Source organism: Vanellus vanellus (genome assembly GCF_965231255.1).
Source record: "Vanellus vanellus genome assembly, chromosome: 1".
Taxonomy (NCBI): domain Eukaryota; kingdom Metazoa; phylum Chordata; class Aves; order Charadriiformes; family Charadriidae; genus Vanellus; species Vanellus vanellus.
Genome location: NC_138905.1, coordinates 89,703,274 through 89,728,667, shown reverse-complemented (window position 1 = coordinate 89,728,667; position 25,394 = coordinate 89,703,274). Strand labels below are relative to the sequence as shown.

Sequence of the window (25,394 nt, the reverse complement as noted above, 5' to 3'; positions counted from 1 at the left end):
TCAGGTTTCCAACAAAAAAAAAACCAAAGGAGCAGATTAATGGGCCAAAGTAAGTTTCCAAAGAGCTTGTTACACTGCCTGGTCCTTACAATAGAATCTGAAACATCAGCATTTAAGCCTGCATACATAAATGAAGCTGCAGTACAAATTACATCTTCTTGGCAAACACCTGTGTGTTGCATACCTGGAAGTCCTTAACAATCTTTATTTAATGCCCTTTGATACGATTCTATTGCAGAAAGCATGATACTGGTATAAATTTTGTGTAATATCTTCTTTAATTTCACGATGCCCACTAAGGCAGTAGTTTTACTTCTTCATTTCTCACTGATTGTTTCACATCTGTGCAGTCCTTTTGTGCACACAGCTTCCACTGTTAAGATCTCTAAAGATCATTGGAGCAGCTATGACCTCTGCTTTTGCATTACTCTGGACTTTATCCTGTGGTTTTTCATTTCCACCTGAAGAACAGTTACCAGCATGCACTTGTACCAGAAGCCATTAAAGGCAAGGCAGTAGAAGAAGCATTGCTAGTGTATGGCCCCATCTCATGGCAAGGTCTTGCAGACTTATAAATTGGCTCTCAGAATTTCTGCACTTCTTCTGGAGCACTGGCTGTTATGAAAAACAGGCTGTCCCAAGAAGTTCAGGCTAAGGTACGGACAGTTTGGAACTCACATAGTTAACTATTGACCCTGTCAGAAAAGTTCTGGCTTCAGCACGAGGTAGACACAGCTCAGAATTGCCCACCACTGGTCCTATCCCTGCCCTCAGCATGTTCTACGGTCATTCAGCAACTAGTTAGTCACTTAGCTCTCCTCTCAAAGCATCAAGTAAAAGGCTTATCTTTTAAGCCGGGTTTATCAGAATCATGGTGGTATTTTCCTTGACTGTCTACATATAGTACAACTGGCGTGAAAAAAAAAAAGTAATGTGCACAACTTGAGCTCTAGAATCATGGAATTTTCAGAGTTGGAAGGGACCTCTAGAGATCATCTAGTCCAACTCCCCTGCTAAAGCAGGATTGCCTAGAGAGCATGACTCAGGACTGCATCCAGGCAGGTCTTGAAAATCTCCAGAGAAGGGTACTCCACAACCTCCCTGGGCAGCCTGTTCCAGTGCTCTGTCACCCTCACCGTGAAGAAGTTTCGTATTTGAACGGAACTTACTGTGTTCCAACTTGTGCCTGTTGCCCCTCATCCTGTCACTGGGAACCATTGAAAAGAGCCTGGCTCCATCCTCCTTCAACGCACCGTTCAGATAGTTGCAAGCAATAATAAGGTCTCCCCTCAGCCTTCTCTTCTCCATGCTAAAGAGTCCCAGCTCTCTCAGCCTTTCTTCATAAGGCAGATGCTCCAAGCCCTTAATCATCTTAGTTGCCCTTTGCTGGACTCGCTCCAGCAGTTCCCTGTCCCTCTTGAACCGGGGAGCCCAAAACTGGACACAGTATTCCAGTTGTGGCCTCACCAGTGCAGAGTAGAGGGGGAGAATGACCTGCCTCGACCTACTGGCCACACTCTTCCCTATGCAGCTCAGGAGTCCATTGGCCTTCCATGATGGCATGTGAGCTGCTGATTTATTATGGCATGCACCATGATGGTTTAATGAGCATTAAAGGAAAAAAGGTCTCTTTGAGACCATATCTAACTAGTCTGATTCAAAAAAAAAAAAAAGAAAAAAATCATCTCTGGCATCCATCCTGATGGAAGAAGCTGTACAGTAGTCTCTCAGCTGGTCTTGAACAGATTTCTAAAGTGCCTAGTTGGCTGAGTACTCACAAGAGATCATGATGATCCCAGCAGGGTAAGTCTCTTGTGACCTCCTCTTTTGATGATAAGTAGCTGCCCAAGGAGGAGGAACAACAAATGTCAGACATAAATGTTTATTTCATTCCAGCACTGTGGTGCCATATAAAGGGATACTGTGACTGCTGAGATCATGTCACTGTGACACCTTTCGACTCTCTTTTTAAAGAGGACATCAAACTGTAGGTCAACTGCATCCAGAAAAGGAAAGTTTGGCAGGTGCTTGCTCATGTGAAGAGTGCACCAAAGAAACAGCATCCAGAAGCTGCCACACATCAGGGGCACAAGACTTGCACACTCAAGCCTAAGAATGTTTAATGCCCTCCTTAACTGTTTTCTTTATCCAGCACTAATGTTGCGGGAAAACCTAAAGGCTATTTATCACCACTGCTAAGAAGAGGAACCAGCTTTCAAATGACCTAGACCAATGTGACAGTAGGACGTTTATTTCCATGCTTTCAGTTGGCCTTCCTGTACTGGGACCTGTGGGTCTAGCACAAAAAAAGGCCATATAACAGGAGTGGTCCAAGCCTGGCTTACTCTAAGTTTCTGAAAGAACAGTATATAACTGTCCATTAGGACAAATGGATGAGATTGGCCTAAATAGCAGCTTTCAGTTAACTGCTAAATAAGCGAAGAACCTCTCCAGCTGCAGGAGGTAATTGAGGATAGGTGGGAATGAGAGGCTGACATTGGAACACTTTTGTGGAAATAGCTATCTTAGAACACAGGAATTTAAAAAATGGGTTTGGCTCTGGGGCTTTTGAGCCATCTGAAATGAAAGCTTCCCACCAAGTACTGCAATTCCTGAAACCATCTGGTGGGATTGTAATCATTCAAATGAAGCTGTTTTGAAGTGACAAACTTAGGTGGAAGCCCAGAAGCTCTAAGAACTTCGAGACCGTTGTAGGCTCTCCTTTAAGCTAAAAAGCAAGGTACATATAGCACAGCTAAGACAAGTGCAGTTGAGCAGAGTGGGAGAAATATGCTTTGCCCTCTTTTCTGTCACATGTATGGCACCTGGGAAGACAGGGGTCATAACACACCTGCCTGAATACTGCTAAAGTAAACCCACTGGAACTGTGCTGGTGCAGGAGTGACTGAATGAACATATATGCAGTTACTCAAAAGGGGAATTCCAGTACAGAAGAGCAATCGCAAGCATTTTCTTACTGTATTTATATATTCTTTAAACCACAGCTGGGTAAATATGATAATTTCCTGTGATTTGTCACACAGGGCAAGAGACAATCTGCTGGACTGCAGACCTAGAAATGGACTTAACTTATCCTCACCCCTTTGGAACATAGTGCAGTGCTATTTTGTCCCTCACACTGACACAGTAAGGGAAAGATGTGCACACACAAATGCTTTACTTCATCCTTGTCCTCTGCTTGTTCCCAGTGTCATCACTGGGAGCTGTTTCTCAGTGGAGCTGGAGCTAAAGACATATGTCTGACTACAGCTGTCCCCACTTAGATTGTCTGACTTGCAGCATCCTGTAACATTTCCCAAAGCCAAATGTAATACAGCTTACCATGAAACACTTTGGTCCCTGAACCTGAGAACTTCAATAAGAACCAGTAAATCATCTGCAATGGGCCAGGACTATGCGTGCAGGACCTGCTGCTCCTTACATGCTTTACATCTTCCTAATAACACTAATATGTAAATAATGCTGAAGTATTTCTAATATTATCTCCTCTCCTCTATTGAGTCAGTCATTATCAAATAATTCCAAATATAAAAATACCATTTGTTAATCAAATTTTTTAATCATGTTAATCACATCAAAAGGTTGACAATTAACAAACACTGTACTTTTGGACAGTTAAAACCCAAGGTACTAAAATTTCAAACTAACCTTGAGAAGTTCACACCAACATTCTTCAGGATCACAGTAGCTGCATAGGTACAGCCTTCCTTTAGCACTCCAAGTGTCACTCTGGGTGGAATGAGATGGAAGCCACTAAGATGCTGTCTTCTTGTTGCAAGAGAAGATGTGTTGACCTTTCCTGCGACAGGATCCTCTGTCTTTGAAAAAAGAATTAAAATATTAGACAATAGAGAAAGTTGGTGGCCATCAAGTTAGGTTCAGTTACTTAACCTACATTTGACCTCTGTCCACTCATCCTGAAGAATTACAAAAAGACATCCCATCCTAATTTGAGTAAAACTTTGAATGTTGTGTGCAAATTTACACTGGTTTGAGGTTTCAGACATATTAAGCCATTGAGATGTCTCAGGGGGAATGGAGGAAGCTCTGCTCTTTTGGGAATCAGAGCTTTCATGTGGGTGCCTGGTGCAGAACTATACTTTTGGCATACGAGTTTGTCCTAGAAGTTGAGAGGAAAGGTACTTTTAGAATTACCAGTAAACTTATACATAAATTGCAACCACTATGTTTCAGTAAACAGATTCAAAATACCTTCCAGTATTGCTCCAGGGTGAAGATTTTATGCAAAAGAGATGACTGAGAGGATATTAATATTAACAAAAAAGGTGTAATTTTACCTTTTTATTTGGTATGGAGTTTGGTTTTCTCCCCTGAAGGGATGACGGTAATTTCACTTTCTCTTTTCTTGGCTGTCCTGCAGCATTCACCAGCAGACTCCGAACTTTATGTTTAAAGGGTGTCTCTTGTGATCTTGCAGCCTTGTTTAGGTCTAGAAAGGAAAGATTTCCAAAAGGACAAAAACCTAAGCATCATATTCAGCCTAATCCTGAAGTTCTTATTCAGATGATAAGATTTTTATTCTCTATGAAAGCATTTGATTAGCACAAGGATGGAAGAACTGGTCTCATTTTTATTTAAGAGGTCTAGAAAGGTATTAAGAAACCCCCTAATAGTAGCAAGAATTAAAATTTAACTAATAAGTAAATTTGTACCGTAATTATTACAACTAATTAGTTGGAAGCATCTCAGTGGGAACTCGCAGTGAAGATATAAACACCTGTGAATGTGATTAAAACCAGAAGAGGATGTAAAAAACCCCAAGCACTAAAATCAAAATCAAGGACATTACTATTCCAAAGGAATGCCTGCACAGCATAATGACCAGTTGTGCAGAAACACCCAGGCTAGTCAAGTCAAATCCGTATGTCTATATAACAACAAATTCCAGTCCAGGCCCCAGAGCAGTACAGCTCTGCCAGCACAACCAACTAGGAGGCCCTGTCTTTGAGCAGGATTTATTGTCTTGAATGCAACAATTCATTCATATGGATGACCTGTGTGATTCTGGGGTTAAGATGATCTTAGCTATCTCTTCATCTTTGAACCGTGCTCTGCTGCATAATGGAGGCAGAAAGGCTGAGCATAGGGATGGCCAACTTCTTTTGCTCGACAGTCTAAGACTTATGTAGTTTATTGTAAAGTCTGATAACCTCTGAAGCGACACAACACAAGACGATTATGATAGCTGCCTTACCAGAGGTAAACCTCTAGATCAATATTTTGTATGGAAGAATTTTTTTTCTCAGTTTGGACTGCAGGCACTGTCTAGCTGGAATGCTAAGTCTGGTCAGTTAGCCATTGCGACAAGGCAGAAATGTTATTTGAGAATAGCATCTTCTCTAGATTCCACTTTTATTTCCAGACAACAGAACTACAGATGGTAGAGAGGGGCTTCCCATCTACACAGCAAACGGCCCAGAGATTATAAAGAAAAGCTAAGTGTGGACATTAAGCAAAAAACATTAGCATTTCTTGTTTTGCCTAAAGATAAGCAACATTTATACTTTGACATTAGAAGTTAGTGTAGTTTTGGCATCTCTTGCTCCACACACCCCCTCTCCCCACACGTACCCCCAGGCTGTTGTTCCTTTCGTTAGGTACCCTGTGGCTCTGGAAGTACAGATTAGTACATCTGCCCCAAGGCCTACAGAATACGCATAAATAACAGAGGAAATTTAGCAAGTTTGACAGCAAGAGTTCTCGCAGAGTCCCACTACTAAGAAAGGGTACCAGTGTGTGTGGAAGGGAAAAGGAGGGGAGAAGGGAAGCTGTAACTATGGGATGACAAGGATAGATTTTGCAAGTACGCGCTGCCAAAGCTCAGCTGGTGTGGCATTGTTTGAGAGCCAAAGGTTGGGGCTAATTAAAGCAGACTGATGGCTCTCCAGTGGTGATCATCATTCTTGGATGATCACCACAAGCAGATGCATAAACAGAGTGAATGCCAGTACACATAGCAAGGAAAGCAAAACTGAACAGGGATGTTTAAATGGCAAAGACCATTTAACCACAGCAAACTCTGCGCTAGAGTCTTCTGTTACAGGCCTTAATGAGCAGGAAAAATTGGCTTGTGCAACTTTTTTTAGTAGAGAAATTACTTCTTGGCTTTGTCTGCATTTCTACCATCCCCATCATCCCACGTTGTTATTGCAGTCTCCTAGGGTGAAGGAGAGAATTTCTCCGATTAGTTTTACACCTCTCTCCTTTTCTGCCAGTCTTGTATTCAGAATGCTGAACAGAGATAGGTAGATTTAAATTTCTATTGTAAATATTTTGTCAAAAGTTATAAGAAGATAAGTATTAACCTGCTCCAAACTACATTCTGGAAGACAGCTTTACCTGTTGTGCTGCTGGAACTCTCATTTTGTTTGGAATGAGACTGCAGCAGAAGGCCAGGTGAAGGTGAAGAATCATTCATGGCACTGAGACACTCAGATGCTAAAGGGAAAATAATGGAATACTGTGACAAGTGTTTTTCATGATCATCATCATTTTCAAAAACAAATGAAAAAAAATCACAGTGTCTTTGGCACTTTAATTTAGACAACCTCTGAAAGCTGTCTACATAGCCATGAGAGGTTAGGTAAATTCTGTATGTGACATTTTGCTCCACTGGGCAACAGGGATCAAAAATGCATATCTTGTGATTAGTCATTTCTTGTTCTCTGGCAAACTGAGTAATAAGCCATAAAGGGCTAATGGAAAATCCAATACAGGTCTTCTAGTGATTGCAATATGGTGACTGCAGAATGAGGAAATATGGGAATTACAGGGGGTCTGATAAAGCCTCATGGAGGACTGCTTTTCTGGTAATGATTCCTTGCTGTGTATGACTTTTAATTTCATTAATTAATTTCATGTGATCTCAGTAACCTGTCAGAGCTGTTATTCAAACAGAGCTGAAGTATTCCTCTCAATGCTGTAAAGCTCAAACCTGAGATGATGGTTCACTCTTTCACTGCTTCCTGTAATCCAGTCACTGCTTTCCTCCTATATCCTCCAAACTGTCCTTAGCGTGAATGTTTCCTATTCCATGTCGCTTTTGCCCCGGTCCCCAAGCTGCCCCTGTTGCCACTGAGTCAGAATTCCATCTCCCATTTTTTTTCCGACAGTCATACTAGTCTTTTTCTAAACTTGGCCTCCTCAGTTCTTGCTCATCCACCCCTAACTATTGTTTATTCCATTTAAATTTTTCTTGAGCATTTTGCATCCATCCACCCCTTATTCATAGCACAATTCTTCAGCTTTGCATGCAAAGCCTATGGTGCTGTAATGCTGTCTGCTTCAATGATGTCTGCAAAGGCTCCTTTAACACACTAAATATAGAAGTCGTATAGTCCACATTTATATTAGTGGATTAAACAGGAGCATTCCCAGATACTGGAACATGCTAATCTATACCATTAACTACTTAGAACACTGGTGTGATATTGACTGTGCAACTTAGCAGTCTTCCCAAAAACACTCTTGGGTACACAAATTTTGGTGAGGGAAAAGGCCATCTTGTTTTGGGAGACTGAATTTACACAGCGTACTCCATACTGGTGGATCTCAATGTCAGGGAGTGCCGCTGGGAATGTTTCATGTATCAGAATAGATATAGCCATTGTGGTCCAAGTAGTTTGTGTGTCAAAATGACTGGGAATACATGGGGTCAGAAAATGTAATCTTAAATTTAACTGCAATATGAAATGAGATGACTGAATAAAACAATGAAAAAGGTATTAAAATGTTGCCAGACAGTATATTACCTCTACTGGGTTTTTGGATCATCTCTAGAGGGAAAGTCCCACTTTGTTTTTTTGGAACTGAAGGAAGTTTCATAGAGAGTGCTTCCACATCAGGAAACTAGAGAAAAGTAAGAAAGAGGGCTTAGGTCTCCCAACTAAACACTCAGAAAAAAAAAAAAAAAAACCAAAAACCAGCAGACACCCCTCTCCCGCCCCACAAAAAAAAAAAAAAAAAGGAAAAAAAAAAGAGTTGCAAAGAAATCAAATAAACAGAACCAAAGTGGTAACTATAAAAAAAGATACGCATAAGTATACCTCAGGTTCCAAAGTGCATTTTTGGGTATACATTATGAACTTAAAGCATTTATCAGGTGATATTACAACAGGAAAGTTCCCAAGGCCACCTTTAGCCCAGGACGGTTAGTCTTACTAATTCCCTTTCCAGTTAGCAGAGAGAATTTTTTTGGGGGTAAGTGAAAAGATCTGAGGCTCAACTTGTGCTCTGAATCAGACCCTCTCCAAAGTTTATGTAAAGCATCTACAGAGTTAGTACTCTATAAATATATACCATCTCCAAGATATGTTTCCTTTGACAAGGGTATATAATTGCCAGTATTAATTCTACCATGACTGTCCTATGTAATGTTTTCTTGAGGTAAATTGAGGCTGAGATGTATGGGAGTATGGCAAAACTACCTGGTCTAACACAAACTCATCCAGTTTTCAGCTACATTACCTTTTTCATGAAAGACTCCTTGCCAAATTCTGATTCAAAATACGGAGGAATTATTTTGTTTCTTATTGCCGTTAAGAAGTTCTTCTCTTCATCAAGTTCTTTCCTAAGTAATTTTTAACATTGTTGGTAAGGAAAAGACAGAAAAAAGCATTATAACTGAGTTCACGCTGTTTTCTGGTATTATCTTTAAAACACCGAGGAATGGAATTGATAAAGGCAAGTGGCATTTTTTTTTCCTCTGGTCAATCACATTGAGCAATATTCTTGTAATTATCAATTTTCTCAGTGATAGATCAAGAACAGGCTGGTCTGGCATTCACAAACAATGTCCTCCTTAGATATGGAGAATATGATTTTTGGAGGGGTGATCAAAATGCATATGGACAGTAGGTTGGCCGCTACAAAGAGCTCCTCCTCAAAACACACTCCAGTTCTCTAAACCTTGTGGAACATGTCTGAGACTGCCAATAGCGTCTTTCCAACCTTGCAACAAGCATTTAAATCTAAGAACTGGTATTTCAGATGCATTGCTAAAATTTATAACACAAAATTAATCTAATTTCTTTATTTTACCCCAGAAAAACTTGATGGCTCTATATACAGAAAAAGCTGTTCGAAATTCTGAAACTAAGATTCAATAGAGTAAAGACCAGTTATGTTTTCAGCTTGACTTAGTCCAGTTTTACACTATTGTAGTTTCACTGACTTGCAGGGTCTGATATCAGCTATGAAATTATCACTTATAATCATATTGAGAGTTTTGACACTGACGTTAGAGCCAGAATTGCACATTATGTTCTTGGGTGCTGGCTACTCAGATATATATATTTAAGGTAAATCTTTAAATAGTATGCAAAACAGTGTAAAATGCTATATTAAAATATAAATCTGAAATTATAACTTTTTTTATCTCATACAAATCAGAAAGTAATGAAGAAGTAGTATGGAAAAGAACTTAGTTTCCAATTGCTATTTAACCTTTCATAAAAATAAGAAAGAAAATGCAAGTTTCTGATCATATTAGTTCATCACCATTTCGGGTTATTCTGTTTAATCTAAGAAATAGTGAATGACCTAAATAGCTGTCAATATAATTATTTTAATTCCATTGTGAATGAATGTATGTTACTGATAATTTTCTCTATGTTAATCCTAGATAATGTATCAGGTTTTCTATTTCAACATAAATTAAATGCATATTTTTAATTCTTTAAATTTAAACAGTCCTGTTTAGATTACACTGAGGAATGTGGCATTCTATTAGATTCCCAAAGCCCTTTCCTCTAGAACTGAAAATTATGATGGTTTTAATGCACAATGCTTAAATGAGAAGTTTTTGTGTGCTACTAAAGAATTATATAATGCAGCAATATAATTATGTCTCTCCACAGAATAAGAGTCTGTAAATTTACTTTCCAAAAATAGTATTTTTTCTCTCAATTAATAGTGGCTTTGAGATTACTCTTTTTTTTTTTTTTTTTTTCAAATGCTTTTGTGAATTACCATATCTGCAGATTGAAATCCAGTGACTTTCGATTTACACCTGAGCAGAAATTCTCATGAAAATTCATCTATCTGATTGTGAAATGTACATTTTTAGCAATATATGCTGTTTCAAAGCATCTATATAGATTTTTTTCTTAAACTCATCAAACAACTTCACCATTCATCAGCAGGAGATAAAGGGCAATTTTTTGCAAATTTGAGGAGAGGCTGAGAGAGGTGGGACTTTTTTGCCTTGAGCAGCTTTGAAGCTTTTTGCTTTGAGAAACTTCTCAAGCTTCAAAGACATATGTCTGGGTTTCTATTTGAAAAATCAGCTAGGATTTGTAGAACACCTGAATTTAACCTAAAGAATCAGCATTTGAAAATAGAATAAATAAATAAATAAATAAATAAATATAAATAAAGTAATATAATTTTTTCCATGTTGGTGGCAGAGTCAGAATAAAGAACACAAGATTTCTGACTTCAGCCTTGCTTTAAACAGCGTAAGTTAACAACAAGACAAGAAAAAAAAATTAGTTTAACCATCCATTCAGCATTTCTGGTGTAGAAAACACCCCATTATTTGGTAGCAAACCATTGGACCATTACTCAAAACGTGGTGAAATCAGTGTCAGTCTTACCAAAAACAGGCTTAAGTTGACTCTTAAAATCATTAACTTTCTGTCCTACTAATACTATTACCTGTGCTCTTCTAGTCTGCTCTGCCACTTGGACACTGGTGTTGCTCCTTCTGAGCTGAATCATCAGGGAAGAAAAAAATAGTTAAAATGAGAAAACTGGCATAATGTTTTATAAGCACAAAAATATTTACAAGATAACCCTGGAAAGAAAATGTTCTATGACAGTATGTTATATTAACATCTCAGGTGACTCCTGACTTGGACTTGTATGGTTTGCAGCAAAATTTTTTGCTCATATCTGAATTTTTATTATATTATTCAATCAAAGAAACCCTCAAAATTCATTTCCAACAAATTCTAAAGTATCTTTGAGATAAGAAGAGAGAGGCATAGAGGGGAAAAAAAATCATAGGAAAAGCTAGTAAAACATTGCTACATATATCTAGAGATCTGGGTCCTGGTCCTTAATGACAGTCAGTAAAGTACATCACCTTGCCTCTGTTCTTTGTTCCATCCTTCGTGTTATTTTTATATGCATCAGTTCTCATTTGTCTGTCCTACCTGAACCTCTGCTGTTGGTCCTCCCTTTGGGTAGTGATTGTCTTCTCTGTGTGACACTGCTGATGAGAAGCCACCGCCTGTTCATACAGCTCAGTTATGTGAGCTGTGAGGTAAAGAGTATTATTGAATGTACATGTTCTGCTAAGGGTAATGAATAATAAAGAAAGAAGCATATATTTTTAATGCATCTTTCCGTCACTTGATGAAGACCTACAGATTCTTAGTGTGAAGGAAGAAGAAGAGAGAACTTTATTCCAAAACCAAGTTCAGAACATTAACAGATAGGAAATTAATTCAATTCCAGGTAAAAAGAACCAGAAGCAGATTACGTTTATACCCCTACCCTGTATTTCCTGAAATATCTTTATGTGCTTTCAAGATACAAATCAAATACCTGTGAATAGGAAAGCTGCTGATATTTAGCCATTTTCTCACTGGGGAGCAACATTCCATGTCTCCATCTCCAGCTGAAGAAAATAATGTGGGCTTTCAGGGACCTTTATTACTTTCAGCTTACTTAGGTTGTGCTTAATTGTGGCTGTGAAGGAGCCATAATCAACATTCTCATGGAAAGAACTACTAGTTCAATATGTAAAATGGAGAAAAGCCAATCTTTCCCTATTTAAGATTGTGACCAGCTTTGGGGCTTTACGAAAGAAAGACTTTCCCTGCCCTCTGATATCTGCTATAAAATCCGTTGCTTCCTTCATGCCTTGCACCTTAACTGTGAGTCCAATTTCCTTGATTGAAGAGAAACTTCTGTGGTAAAACTTAGGAGATTTGAGTATTTGAGAGATATGATCCTATTTGATTATGACAACATCTTAGCATTTCAGGAATTATGTAATTGCAAACTTCAAATCTAGGTTTTTTTGTGTGTCAGCTTTTTCACCATAACATATACTTTCACTTTCCCACGTTTTCTATTTTTGCCTGTCTTAAAGAGCTTCTCTTTCACATTGTCTTCTTTACTAGTAATGATATGTTACAAGTACCCCTCTATTTTAATTATGATTTTTAAATCGGGAAACTGTGTAGCAAGTATTTGTTGCAGCAGTTTCCATTTACATTGCATAGCATCCTTTTTATTAACAGAAATAGTCTTGAAAAGGTGGGAAGGGCAGAAAAATATGGGATTGAATACTACGGATTTTTCTGTGGAAATGGCTTATAGGTTTTTAAAAAAGAAACATCTTAATTTTCATTTGTACCTATTGAAAACATTAATATATGTTAACAAGTATCTTACGAAAATTTAAACAGAAATTCACAAGGGAAAAGTAATACACTTTTCCCTCAGGCAAGATTGATGTAACCAAAACACATGATCATTTCAGATCAGATTTTCAAATGTAACAACCAACCAGAACTTATCCAGTTGCTTTGAAATGTTGATACTTGTATAAAACTGAGTGGTGTCATAGTTCTTATACCTGACAAACAACAAATACACATGGCTAAACACAGGAAGTGGTTTTTAGAGACAGTCAATTATTGATGCTAACAAGTTCTGATTACCTGTGAATATCGTACTTGGAATAGAAGATACAAAAGCACGTACATAGTACATAGATAAATTCACCTTTATGCTCCTTCTTTAAAAATAATACTACAGTATTTTATAATTTCCTATGGTATTTTACAATTTTAAAAGACAGATATTCAATTTCTATTACCTCTAGCGCTGAGATCTTCAAATGAGTTATCCCAGTTAGGGAAGGACTGCAATGAAGAAGGAATAACTGTCACCATGTGAGAAACAGACCTCACAACAACAAGGATTGTTGTTGTGATTGAACAAGGATTTCTATCCTAAACAAGTGTTATCTTGTTACCTCAGAATAAAACTACAAGACTGGAGGTATTTCAGTACAGTAGGAAACACGAGGTGGTGAAAAAGGAAATGAAGTACAATTTCCTTGGTCTAAACAGGTATTTGTTTCCTTCTTGAAGACCTACTTCACAGATAGCTTCGTATTTTATATGGTTGATGTTTATTAAATCAACTAATCCAGTTCATATTCAAACTCAAATCCTTTGTAGAAGGATTTGAACCAGATCTAAAACTCATGGTCACAACAAGAAAGCAAATGGGAAATGTGTTCAGAAATTTGTAGGCTTCATTACTGAGGAGCTCTCTCGTGGTTTGTTTACAGTGAAGCGTTTGAGGGGTGAGCAACTCTAAACTAAGCTCTTTCCTTTATTCTTATGCTGTCCCTGAAGCAGTTAACTGGAAAACACAGCTCCTGTGACCTGGCAGTCTAGGTTGTAACAGAGCTGGGGAACACTAGAGACTTGAGAGGAGCGTGACACTGATTCTGGACTCACAGCCAGTCCACAGTGAGACTCTACTGCTCAGAAAAGAGTTGTTCAATGTGAAATCTGTACCTGGAAATGTGCTTATGGCAGCCAGGACAATCAACAACAATTAGTCTCTAGACAAGTTCATTGGAACCGAGCAGCATGTGAGATTCAGCACCTGGATCTCATCAAAGCAAATAAATGTCTGCCTAGAGGATAGAGGCAGATAAAGTTACTGATAGATCACTTATCTATGTTCCTCTTTCCAGAAAAGTTGTGAGCTCCTTCCTGTCTTTTCTCTATTCTCCTTTTAAGACTTGTATGTCACTTGAAAGTATCATTCATCTCCGACTAACCTCAATATTTCCTCACTGCTACCCCAGGTCCCCCTCCCCTGTTTACCCACTTTGACCATTACCTATTCCCCTCCCTTTTCTTTTTGAGCTCAAATTATCTGTTAGAATAAGCAGAGTACATTTTCCAAAAAATATAAATCACAGAATGGTAGGTAGGGGTTGGAAGGGACCTTTGGAGATCATCTAGTCTGACTCCCGCTGCTCAGCAGTAGTAACAATATTCCTGGAGATTGTTTTTGGATTATCCCAAAAGCAGGGTCTCATTATGGAGGTGGCTGTGGTTGAAAAACAAGTCTCCCAGCTGCAATGACAACAGACTGGAAACATTCTCATCCTAATGTTGGGAGATATACACATTTCAGTAATTTTGGCCTGTGTCTTTGGGAACATATCATTCCACAGAGCCAAACTCTTGAATTGTTTTGACCAGTGCTTCCTCAAAATGGCAGTAGTGCCACTCAGCTCAATGCTGAGCGAGGCTCTGCTTTATCATTAAACCACAGCAGAGCTGGCACTGTGCTATCCTAACATTTGCTATTTTATTAACATATAACGATGTGCTTTAAGGCTGAAACTTCTAATGCAATACAATGGTTTTGTTGGAAAAAGTAGTTAAAAACTGATTTTTTTCTCACCGTAACCAGTTCAAGGAGACTTGCAGCATTCTGCTGTTCCTCTTCTGTTCTTGGTTCTTTTACATTCATCTCTTCCAGCTCATTTTCCTGCTTTAAAATGTTGTCTATATATTCCTGGTAGAACAATGATAAAAACCAAGAAAGATGCAGTTGTTTTCTTTGCAGAGGTACACTTAAGGGTCACATATGTAGAGAAAAATTTTGTAGAAGTAATGGATGTATATGCTTCTTCTCAATGTCATAAAGGCCTCTTCTGTGAATTTGTGTGAATGGATTATACAGATATCTAAAGGTTTGCATGGAGAAATAGTTTATAAAAAAACTGACAGGTCAAAGAGAGGAGTACATGCTGAGAAGGTAGCAGGTGAAAGCTTACCGAGGACTAATCAACTCTGAAGACTAGCAATGCTGTTGAATCTGCAAGAACTAATGTACTAAGGACATCAAGAGTCTGCTGGATTGCTACCAGGCCACTAGCACACATCATCATCCACAATGAACTGTGTGACTTGGACCCCATCCAACAGCTATCTAGATGCCCCTGGTGCAGCAGCATGAACCCCTGCTTCCGAGTAGGTTTGGCCTCCCAACTGTTGCACAAGTGAGCGTGCAAGTGTTTGAGTAAACTATGCGAGTGAATAAAGTAATGTGTTGAGTAAATAGCTGCTATTAATAATAATCAATTATATTATTAAGATCAGCTTAATGAATAAAAGGTGTTCTAACGAACATTGTTTATGATCTTTCTCTCCCTCCTGTTTGATCTCCTATTAGGGAAAAGGAAATTTACACCACCATAGTTGAAAAATTAGGTTCAGAAAAGAATCTGAAGCTCTTTTTTTAGACAGATGTTTACTTTGCCAGAATCACATTAACTGCTACGTGTCCTGGTTTGAGGTAAAACAGGACCAATTTTGTTCAGTAACTTTGCTCCTTAGCTGGGCCTCTTCTAACTACTGAAATTAACTGCATATTGTGCAGACAGTGTTCACTCTCTCAGAGTGATAAGACCAATTGCTTATAGCTGATGCCCAGGCATGGTATGCAGAGAGGCTTTTGCTTATACTTATTGCTGTAACACCCAAGGCCAACCAACTTTGTTATTTGCCCCGTTGGAGGGCTGGAAGTGGAAAATCATAGTGGAGTCCCACCTATGGGGAGGAGCAGGCAGGACAGGTGACCCAAAACTGACCAACGGGGTATTCCATCCCATCTGCCTCATGCTCAGTATAAAAGCTGAGGGATCAAAGGGTCAGCGCTCTCTTCCTTCAGTGGCCAACGTCTGAGGAGGACTCTGTTTGTCTGCCTGTGATCCCGATCCCGATCCCGATCCCGATCCCGATCCCGATCCCGATCCCGATCCCGAATGCAAATCCAGAATCCAGTTCCCTTCCGTCATTGAGTCCTCCCTCAAACTCGCCAGGGTAAGCGCTATGTGCTTACAAAGGTGGAAGCAAACCACGACACTACAGAAAAGAACATTTTCTTTTCCCACACTTCTTTATGCTTTAGAAGACCAGTTGGATGGAAAAAAAGGGTCCTTACAGAAGATTGTCCTAACACAACACTGCTAGAAAGCTACATGCAGTACCAAGCTTTATGACTAGACAAGGTTTGCAGAAGCAATGTGTTTGCAGTTCTTTTTCATTCCTTTATACCTCTTAAATCTTAAAGGAGATGGAGAAAGGGAGAATACCTTTTTCTTCAGATGTTGATTTAGTTCTGACAAAGTGAATATTTGGCTAAAGATTTAAGATACCTGTTTTCTGGAAAAATCCATTAATTAAATATTGATATATTAGCAATGAGGATATTTCCATTGCACATTAACACAATTATTACATGTTTTCTCAGTGCCAATAATTGCAATTCTGCCTTCCTAATATAACAGTGTTCTTTCTCTAAAAGTCAACAACAGATCTGGTCAACCTACTTTGGGATTTTGGTGTGGAACGTTTTTTTTTATAGTGTTGCCTTTGAGAGGTCAGTGTGCAAATTAAAGAATAATTTTAATAGATTAATAGACTGTAAAAGGGTAAAATTTAATTCTGATAGACTGGCATGTCCCAAACATGCCAGGGCTGAACAGCTATCAATGTTTTTCTATTGCAAGCATGTATTCTTTGAAATGTAGTGTGAAAAAAAAAAAAATCTAACTGGCAACAACATGCTACTACCTTCACAAATTTCACATGCTGTTAACTTTCCAATTCAGCCTGCAATGCCATAATCAAAATATGTTAAATGAATAAATTATAGAACACATGTATTTTGTTATTCTCTAACTGGTAAGTAATAATGTGTTTTTAACTCTAAAATCTCTTCTAAGACCATCTTCATAATGTGAATTAAATAAATCTTTTATACCAAAACTGAGACCTATGAAGCTGCTGACAAGGGTCAGCTGCAGAATTTTCAAATTCCATCTCAGAACACTAGCACACGAAGTGTGGCTTGCACCTTGTTATGAACCAGTCACTCATGAGGAACGGACACACACTTTGTCAGAAAGTGACATAGCTATTTGCTAGACATGGAAAGAGTGACAGACCTCAGACTTGAACCTGGAAATGTTCTGTACTGATTTATGAAAACAAATACATAACCGAAACTAGAGTGTGTCTCAGTGACCTGGTCACCAAGTTAACTGTACAATTACAGTGGGTTATACAATTTTACAGATTCAAGTTTTTAAGGCTTTGTGAAAGAAAACAAACCCTAAGCAAAGTAAAAGCAAAGTAATAGATACTAAAATTGTCAAAAAGGAAACTATTTGTTAGTACACTGTCTGTGATGTGTACTGGACTGGATCCCACATATTTGCACAGAAAAGTAGGTTCCATGGGAGATGAGTGAAAACAGTTGAGCTACTTCAGAAACACACTTTTCTTAGAGCATCTGTCTACGTATGAAATGCTGACTGTTCTTCAAAAGTAGCAGAATTTTTGTCTCAGGCATATACTGTAAATTCATGTCACCCAATTTGTCTGTTCTCTATTGCTCACTGAAGAATGAATAAATGTGATAGTAATACCTTAAGGGAAAGCTGCAGCTTTTCTCTTAGTTCATCACTGAGTGGCTCATACTGGAATAGCTGACGAATTTGCAGCTTATTAGGACATTTTCGCACAGGTACTGGCAAGCACGTCTGCTCTGTGGATCCAATGCAGAGACCCCTCCAAACATATGTTCTGACTGAGGGACCCGTGATCTTCCTCTGAACATAGACAAGAACAACCAAAACCAGCAAGAAGCTACTTATATTAATAAACACAGATATTGGCAATGTGTGTCTCAGCTGAAAAGCACATTCTCTCCTTATAGCATCATAGACCTAGACAATAAAGTCAGTAGAGTCTTGGGCAGAATTTTTCTATTCTAAAGCTTCTTCATCTGGCAAGATGAACTCCCCTTGAAATTGCTATATCGCCTTACTGAGAGTAGAAGAAGTAGCCCAAGGTGACTACATTCTCCCTGACACAGCCTGCTCCTTGCTTTGCCTGCTTAATAAACTGGACTTAATATCACATTGTTTGGAGCTCCATTTCTGCCCCCATGACAAACATCTATCATGTAAGCAGCAAAGGACAATTTTGAAACAATTATACCTCAAGAGGAGAAAATGTGTCCTGGGTACTTGACTGAAGATTTGGAGGAACAATACTCTCTGGTTCTTTCTTCATTACCCAAGGGGAGGCTTCAGCCAAAGGGCGGAGGATAGTAATACTTACAACACCTGGTTCAAAGACACATTTTGCTAAGAATCAGTTCAAATCCAAAAATGATGGAGAAGTGTTTCAAACCTCCAGAAAAATATACTTACCTAAATATAAAAAACCTTATTATCAAGTGGTAAAACTCAATGTGAAAATGCAATACTCATGTCTACAGATAATATTGGATCACTGAGGTGATTATACAATATTTGGATGAGTTTGGATCTTCTGAGGTGATTGTACAATAGTTGGACAAGTTCAGATTACTCAGACCATGTTTAACAACAGACTGCCTATGCTATTTTCTTTGAGTCTTGGGTAACAGCTCAGTTGTATAGTGTGTGGAGTATCCCAAACAAAGAAGAGCAGACCACTGACCCATGTTTAATGATCACTAATCTCAGAAGTACATCATATTCAGAATGTGCATAATTCTGTATTTTATACTTCAAAATCTGATCACTGGATGATTCCATTAGATCTGATTTATTATCTCTTTTATTGTTCTGATTAAATTTAATGTCCTTCAAAATATTTTTTCAAACCCAACCCCAAAATCTACTTAATCTACTATTACCTACGTAATAGATGGCCTTCAAAATGGATATGACCACTGAGGTAGGTCATCACAATGATACAAAATGTAGAGCCTTGTCAAGGCAAATAGAGCCAGTATTGAGAAAGGTAGAGTATGAAGTCTGGAAAAGATGTGCTACTATTACGGAATCACGGAATTTCAGAGTTGGAAGGGACCTCTAGAGATCATCTAGTCCAAGTCCCCTGCTAAAGCAGGATTGCCTAGAGCACATTACTCAGGACTGCATCCAGGCGGGTCTTGAAAATCTCCAGAGAAGGGGACTCCACAACCTCCCTGGGCAGCCTGTGCCAGTGCTCTGTCACCCTCACCATAAAGAAGTTTTTCCGTGTATTTGAAAGGAACTTCCTATGTTCTAACTTGTGCCCATTACCCCTCGTCCTGTCACTGGGAACCATTGAAAAGAGCCTGGCTCCATCCTCCTTCAACCCACCCATTAAATACTTGTAAGCATTAATAAGGTCTCCCCTCAGCCTTCTCCAGGCTAAAGAGTCCCAGCTCTCTCAGCCTTTCCTCATAAGGCAGATGCTCCAATCCCTTAATCATCTTAGTTGCCCTTCGCTGGACTCGCTCCAGCAGTTCCCTGTCCCTCTTGAACTGGGGAGCCAAAAACTGGACACAGTATTCCAGTTGTGGCCTCACCAGTGCAGAGTAGAGGGGGAGAATGACCTCCTTCGACCTACTGGCCACAAGTGACTGCTGGTTGTGAGCAGGTTTTCTTGACTGGGATTTTCACTGGGTATGTATCTTCTCCATCTTCCTGATCTTTCCACCTTTCCTATCTTTCCATCTCCCTCAGTGCCCTTTCTCTTTTCCTTTTCCTATAGCAAAATTATTTCATTTGGTTTATACAATGGGCATCTTGTCATTATTGTGAATAGAAGCAGAATTTAAAAATGTGCAAAACCAGATAAAAATAGTAGGCAGAAAAGCTGTTCCCCGTGCTTATCGTACACATCTTTGAGAAGAACGTCTTAGCGCTTTATGACTTGAAGCAAACTATCCATATCATACCCCCATATCAAGGGGAACCTGACAGAAAAAGATGTTCCTGTTTTTTTAAAGATGTATTTATTTTCTTAGGATCTACCTGTTGCACCACAGCATATTTTAGAGAAACACAGTATCTCCAACTAATATTCTAATGATAACCAACCATTTCAGGATGTAACTTATTGTATTGTTACTATGAGGTGGTTGGTGCCATATTCTACTGGCATCCACTATTTCAGTTGTATTTTTCCAGCTTCTTAATAACATCTATTGATCTTTTCCAACAGCCAGATTAAGGGTCAACATCAGAGTACCATTGTCTTCATTGATAAACAGAGCTATATGATTAATGAAGACTGTGACACATTCAATGTTTTTTGATGGTAAATACACAGAGAATTTACGCATTTGGTAACTGCTTTTGTTTGCATGTCTGACAGTGGATAAAGATATGCCAGCTGTTTGTTCACTTATTCCTTCACAGAGTTTTCCGCAAGCTCCTTCTTCCCCATGCTTTGCTGCCAGAAGTGTGGGTGCCTGTCTACGTGGAGAAAAATGTTTTCAAATTTCCTGTCCAAACAAGAGTTTTGAAACTTCTGACTCCACCTCTATAATATTTCTGTTATTAGTTTGATGGAAAAGAAATAAAATTTTCCTACCCGGCTGTTCGTGTACAGGATCCTGCAAGACAGCAGCAGCGGGATCACTACGGGCTTCGGCAAGATACTTGTGTACATCCCTGCTCCGCAGGAGCTCAGTTCCAGAACCATCCGCATAGATGATGAAGAACCTACACAGCCAGCACCCACATTGGATTGTATCAGACATAGGAGGCAAGGTGTTGGCAGCAGGGGTCTGCAAGGCAGCCTCTGTGAGGAGAGGTCAGGGCTGCCCTGTGCTGGACACAGACAGTCCCAGCCGGCTCCAAGAGACCCCTCGCAGGACACAGCCAAGCCCCTCAGCCAAGATGGTGGCACCTCAGGGAAAGTGTGTGTAAGAAAGGGCAAAATGCCCCACAGGCAGTGACAAGTGAGGGAAAAAGTATAAGAAACAGCCCTGCAGACACTGAGGTCAGAGGAGGAGGAGGTGCACCTGGGGCCAGAGCAGAGATTCCCCTGCAGCCTGTGGAGGAGACTATAGTGGAGCAGGTATTCCCCTGCAGCTTGCAGACAGGACCAAGCCAGTGCAGATGGATGTTTCCTGAAGGAACTGCAGCTCATGGACAGCCCATACTGGTGCAGGTTTATGCAGCCCACAGACAGGATGCACGACAGAGCAGGGGAAAAGTTTGAGGAGGAAGGAGCAGCAGAGAGGAGCTGTTATGGACTGATTGCAACCTCCCATCCCCTGCACTCCTGGGGTGAGGAGGAGAGTCAGGAATGAAGCAGTGATGTTGAGCCTGAGAAAAAGAGGGGATGGGGGAAGGTGTTTTAGTTTTTGTCTTCGTTTCTCACCATCTAACTCTATTTTAATCGGCAATAAATTAAATTAATTTTCCACAAGTTAAGTCTGTTTTGCCTTATTATTGGATGATAATTGGAAAGTGATCTCCCTGTCTTTATTTTGACCCATGACCTTTTGCATCTTATTTTCTTTCCTTGTCCTGTTCAGGAGAGGGAGTGAGAGAGTGGCTGGGTGGGCATTTGGCAGTTGGCCAAGGTCAACCCACCACACAGATCAAAACCAAAGGCTTTCAAATCACATTATTTTCTAGATGACAAAAATGAAAAAGTACTGGGATGATTCGACAAGAAAATGGAACTCCAAGATGACAACATCAAATATGCAAATACAGAGTACTGAACAAAGAGAGTGGAAATCTACAAACACTGTACAAATATAGCATAGTGAAGAAAGGTGTAAACCTATGAATCAGGTGCAGTTTACCTGGGGACATGCTCATCATGAGTGATAGGTTTGTTAACTTCTGGGAGTGCTGATGCTGAACTTCTGTCTTCCTTGTCATCAGAGCCAATGCTAGGAACACACACAGATGTGCTGCCATCAGCCATGACCTATAAGAGAAATTACATAAAACGACTTGCATTACATGATACATTTAAAACAGTAACTTGCCACTGAACCTAGCCCAGTAAAAGAGACAGAAAAAACATTTCAGGCTGAGCAACCTGGAATTCACAGGAAAAAGAAATAAAGAAGAAAACTAAAAAGACAGTGAAAAAAGCAAAACAAACATTTTGAGAAAGACATGACATATCATAAACGCTAATATCACATGCAGATATGTAACAAATGCTCAAGCATTGTTAGGTGTCAAATGGGGCCACCCATGCTTACATTCCATCTTCAACATATATATCAGGCAGGCATCAATAGGCAACTTCAAAAATACTCCCTTGATGGTCAAGGCAGGTAACTGTATACTCAGACAGGTGCTGAAGTACCTCTGTGAGATATATACGTACCTATGTATATACACCTACATACACAGATAATTATATATATGTGTCTATATGCTAATATGTTAGTTAATAATTACACAGTAAATACATATATTCTCATATATAGGCGTATATATAAATATAAACGTGTGTATATAGAGAAAAATGTGTATATACATACATACAGGTGTGTGTATACATTCACCTATATATAGGTATCCAGGTGAATGTATGTATAATATATACCCTTACATACACACATATTTATATACATGTTGACATACGAAGAGCTATAAATGATATATATATGCATTATATATATTCCCCTATCTACCTATATATACCTGGTGTATATGTGTATTTATAAATATATACACATCTATATACATGTTGACATATGAAGAGATACAGATACATATTATATATTTCCTTCTTGTGATTATTAGCTTACGCGCTATTAACATATGCACACAATGTATAATAATGCTTCAGTATAATTAGTTGAAGGACAGCTGCCTTAGAACGACACAGTTTAAACCAGGGTGATTCAAAGGGCTGTCCATGAACTGAATCTGACACACCCAGTCCACGACCATTTTGCTGTAGTCTCAGGTGTGACGAGGACAGAGGAAGAACCAATCCTATTACATCTGTACCTGATTGCCATCCCTACCAACCATTAATCTCACCTTTTTTACTAAGCGCCTCCATACCCCCTGTGATCACTACTCCCACAATACCTTCAACTGCCCCACAGCATCCTCAGCCTCTTCCTTTGTTCTGTAAGTATCAGCTGAGAAAAAGCAGGATGTGCTGATGCCAAGCAAGTTCTGTGCTGCTTTGAACTGCATTGACTTTGTAGGAACTTGCTGTCTTTGAAATTTCTACCCCTCTGTTGTTTGGTTCAAAATTTGTGAGGGAGAGAGCGACAGATCGTATAGATTTATATAAGCACTGTTTCTTCAGCCTAGGAAACCAGGTTAAAAACTATATTATAATGCATATGTCCAGTGGAACCTTAGTGCTGTTTCACAGCAATCTGGGAAAATGGTAATGATTACAATCACAATAATAGAAGATTCTAAGAATGTCACATTTAGAATCTTTAATTAGAACCTTTAATTAGAAAACAGTATGTAGGTCACAGACCCTTAGATGATGTTTCCTGAAATGAAAAATAAGTACTAACCTAGCTCAAAAATATCTCTTAGGTGTGAAAGGATCACAGCACAATCAGTATGACTTTAAAGACTGAATCATTCATTTTACAATAATATTTGGCTTACCAGGCAGATTACAGTGTTTCTATGGACATTCTGAAAAGCCAATATCCTCTCTCGTTTTTAATCCTTACTTGCAAAGATTATTTTTTGCTATAAGACAAGTCATGCTAATTAAGGTAACTTTAGAGGTGAGGTAAACTGCAGACCATGTGTTTTATTTCAGTCTCTCTAAAAAAGGGGAAATAATAAAAGAAAAAAGGGAAACTCATCACATCCTTAAGAACATTTCAGAGACCTGATTCAGGAGCTGTTCCTTCTGGCTAGCTAGGCTACTTTAAGAATAAGTGCTACAAAGCTACAAGCTGACTTTGAGAGATGTTTATAAGATAAAACTACTTAAAATGCAGAAACTTGTCTCCTTCACATATTTTACCTTGAAAAGATTTCCTTTATGATCCATCATCTCACAAATAGTGCTGGAAGTGTGTTTCATAATGTATCTCCCTGCCTGTTTCTCTTCTTTCTTGCAGTTGAAATCGTAAACTTCATGGGTATAAACTGCTGAGCAATCTTCATCAATGAAAAGAGCGCCTGTCTTGATGGGTAAAACCTATCACAGTAAGAAGGGAGGAGGTTCAGTCCTGAAAGGTGAAATCTTCAGTTTAGAGGAAAACATAGGACAGATGCAAATCAAGAGGAAGAGTTCTCAGACCTTTACTACTGAATCATCCAGTTTTGAGGGACTGGAGGGAGAGAAAGAAGGAAGACGAGGTCCAGTAGTTAGGCTGATGTTAGCCTCTCTACCCTTGAGAAATTCCACAGTTCCCCTTAGCTTAGTATCATCGTTAAACTTATTTAATGAACATTGAATTCCTGTGTTCAGATAATTTATATAAACATTAAAGAGCACTGCCCCTAAAATTGAGCCCTGGGCAATCCCACTGGTGATGGTCTGCCAGCCTGATGTAACCCCATTTACTGTAACTCTTTAAGCCCGACACATCAGACGATTGCTCACCCAATGTATTACGGACTTGTCTAGCTGTGTGCTGGACATTTTGTGCAGAAGGATACTGTGAGAGACAGTATGAAAAACTTTGCTAAAATAAAAAAACTCCACATCTACTGACATCCCTTGGTCAACTAGATGGGTTACATTGTCATAAAAGGAAATTAAGTTAGTGAAGCAGGACTTTCTCCTCATGAACCTGTGCTGGCTATGACCAATGACTGTATTGTCTCTCAAGTGTTTTCCAATATCTCCCAGAATAACCTTCTCCATAATTTTACCAGGCTGAAGCGAGACTGACAGGCCTGGTATTACCAGGGTCTTCCTTTTTACCCTTCTTGAAAATTGGGACATTTACCAGCTTCCAGTCAACTGGGACCTCTACTATCTAAACATTGCCAGAGTATAAAATAGATGAAATTACAGGATTTGTGAAGGCTATAGAGAAGGGAGTTAAAACAGTCAAGCTAAGAGACACTGATGGCAGTGAACTTGGAACACAAAGATACATTTCACTGTCACAAACTAAAAATAATTCGCACCTGATAGGTTCCCTGCGGCTTTGCTATAATAGATGTCCCATCTCCAAAGATGGTACAACAGGTACCGTCCTCACAATTTGTTGTAACAGTAGCAAATTCAGGATTCTCTACTTGCATACATTTCACCTTCCTTGTGATGGCTTCTGAGGGTTCATCTAAGAATTAATACAGAACAACTAGACATGAACCATGGAAAAGTCTTAGGATTCAATTTGCTTTTTCTCTCATAAGGCTGGACCTTTATCGCCTCAGTAAAAGACTCTCAGACTTCATAACACCCTTTCTCACATAATTTTACGTTAGGTAAACAATAAGCAATCTGCAAATTTTTGGACTGTGCACTGAATACAGGAAAATCCAACAGCAAAAAGTGTCTGTAACCATCTGTGGCTGATCTAGTTAGGAGAGTACTCTCTAATTTACC

General features: G+C 39.1%; 1 protein-coding gene across 1 annotated transcript in view; it reads right to left on the bottom strand.

Annotated features, from left to right (window-relative positions):
* SPAG17 (sperm associated antigen 17) overlaps positions 1-25,394 on the bottom strand; it is a gene marked incomplete at its 5' end in the record, with an annotated part of 116,281 nt that overhangs the window by 6,422 nt on the left and 84,465 nt on the right. The window contains 15 exons of the mRNA XM_082485761.1: positions 3,670-3,839; positions 4,320-4,471; positions 6,382-6,480; positions 7,794-7,890; positions 8,509-8,611; positions 10,699-10,752; positions 11,199-11,301; positions 12,875-12,920; positions 14,491-14,604; positions 17,525-17,707; positions 18,099-18,226; positions 20,454-20,584; positions 21,682-21,809; positions 23,853-24,029; positions 24,971-25,125. Of these exons, the coding sequence (XP_082341887.1) occupies positions 3,670-3,839; positions 4,320-4,471; positions 6,382-6,480; positions 7,794-7,890; positions 8,509-8,611; positions 10,699-10,752; positions 11,199-11,301; positions 12,875-12,920; positions 14,491-14,604; positions 17,525-17,707; positions 18,099-18,226; positions 20,454-20,584; positions 21,682-21,809; positions 23,853-24,029; positions 24,971-25,125 (1,840 nt within the window). The remainder of the gene's footprint in view (positions 1-3,669; positions 3,840-4,319; positions 4,472-6,381; positions 6,481-7,793; positions 7,891-8,508; positions 8,612-10,698; positions 10,753-11,198; positions 11,302-12,874; positions 12,921-14,490; positions 14,605-17,524; positions 17,708-18,098; positions 18,227-20,453; positions 20,585-21,681; positions 21,810-23,852; positions 24,030-24,970; positions 25,126-25,394) is intronic.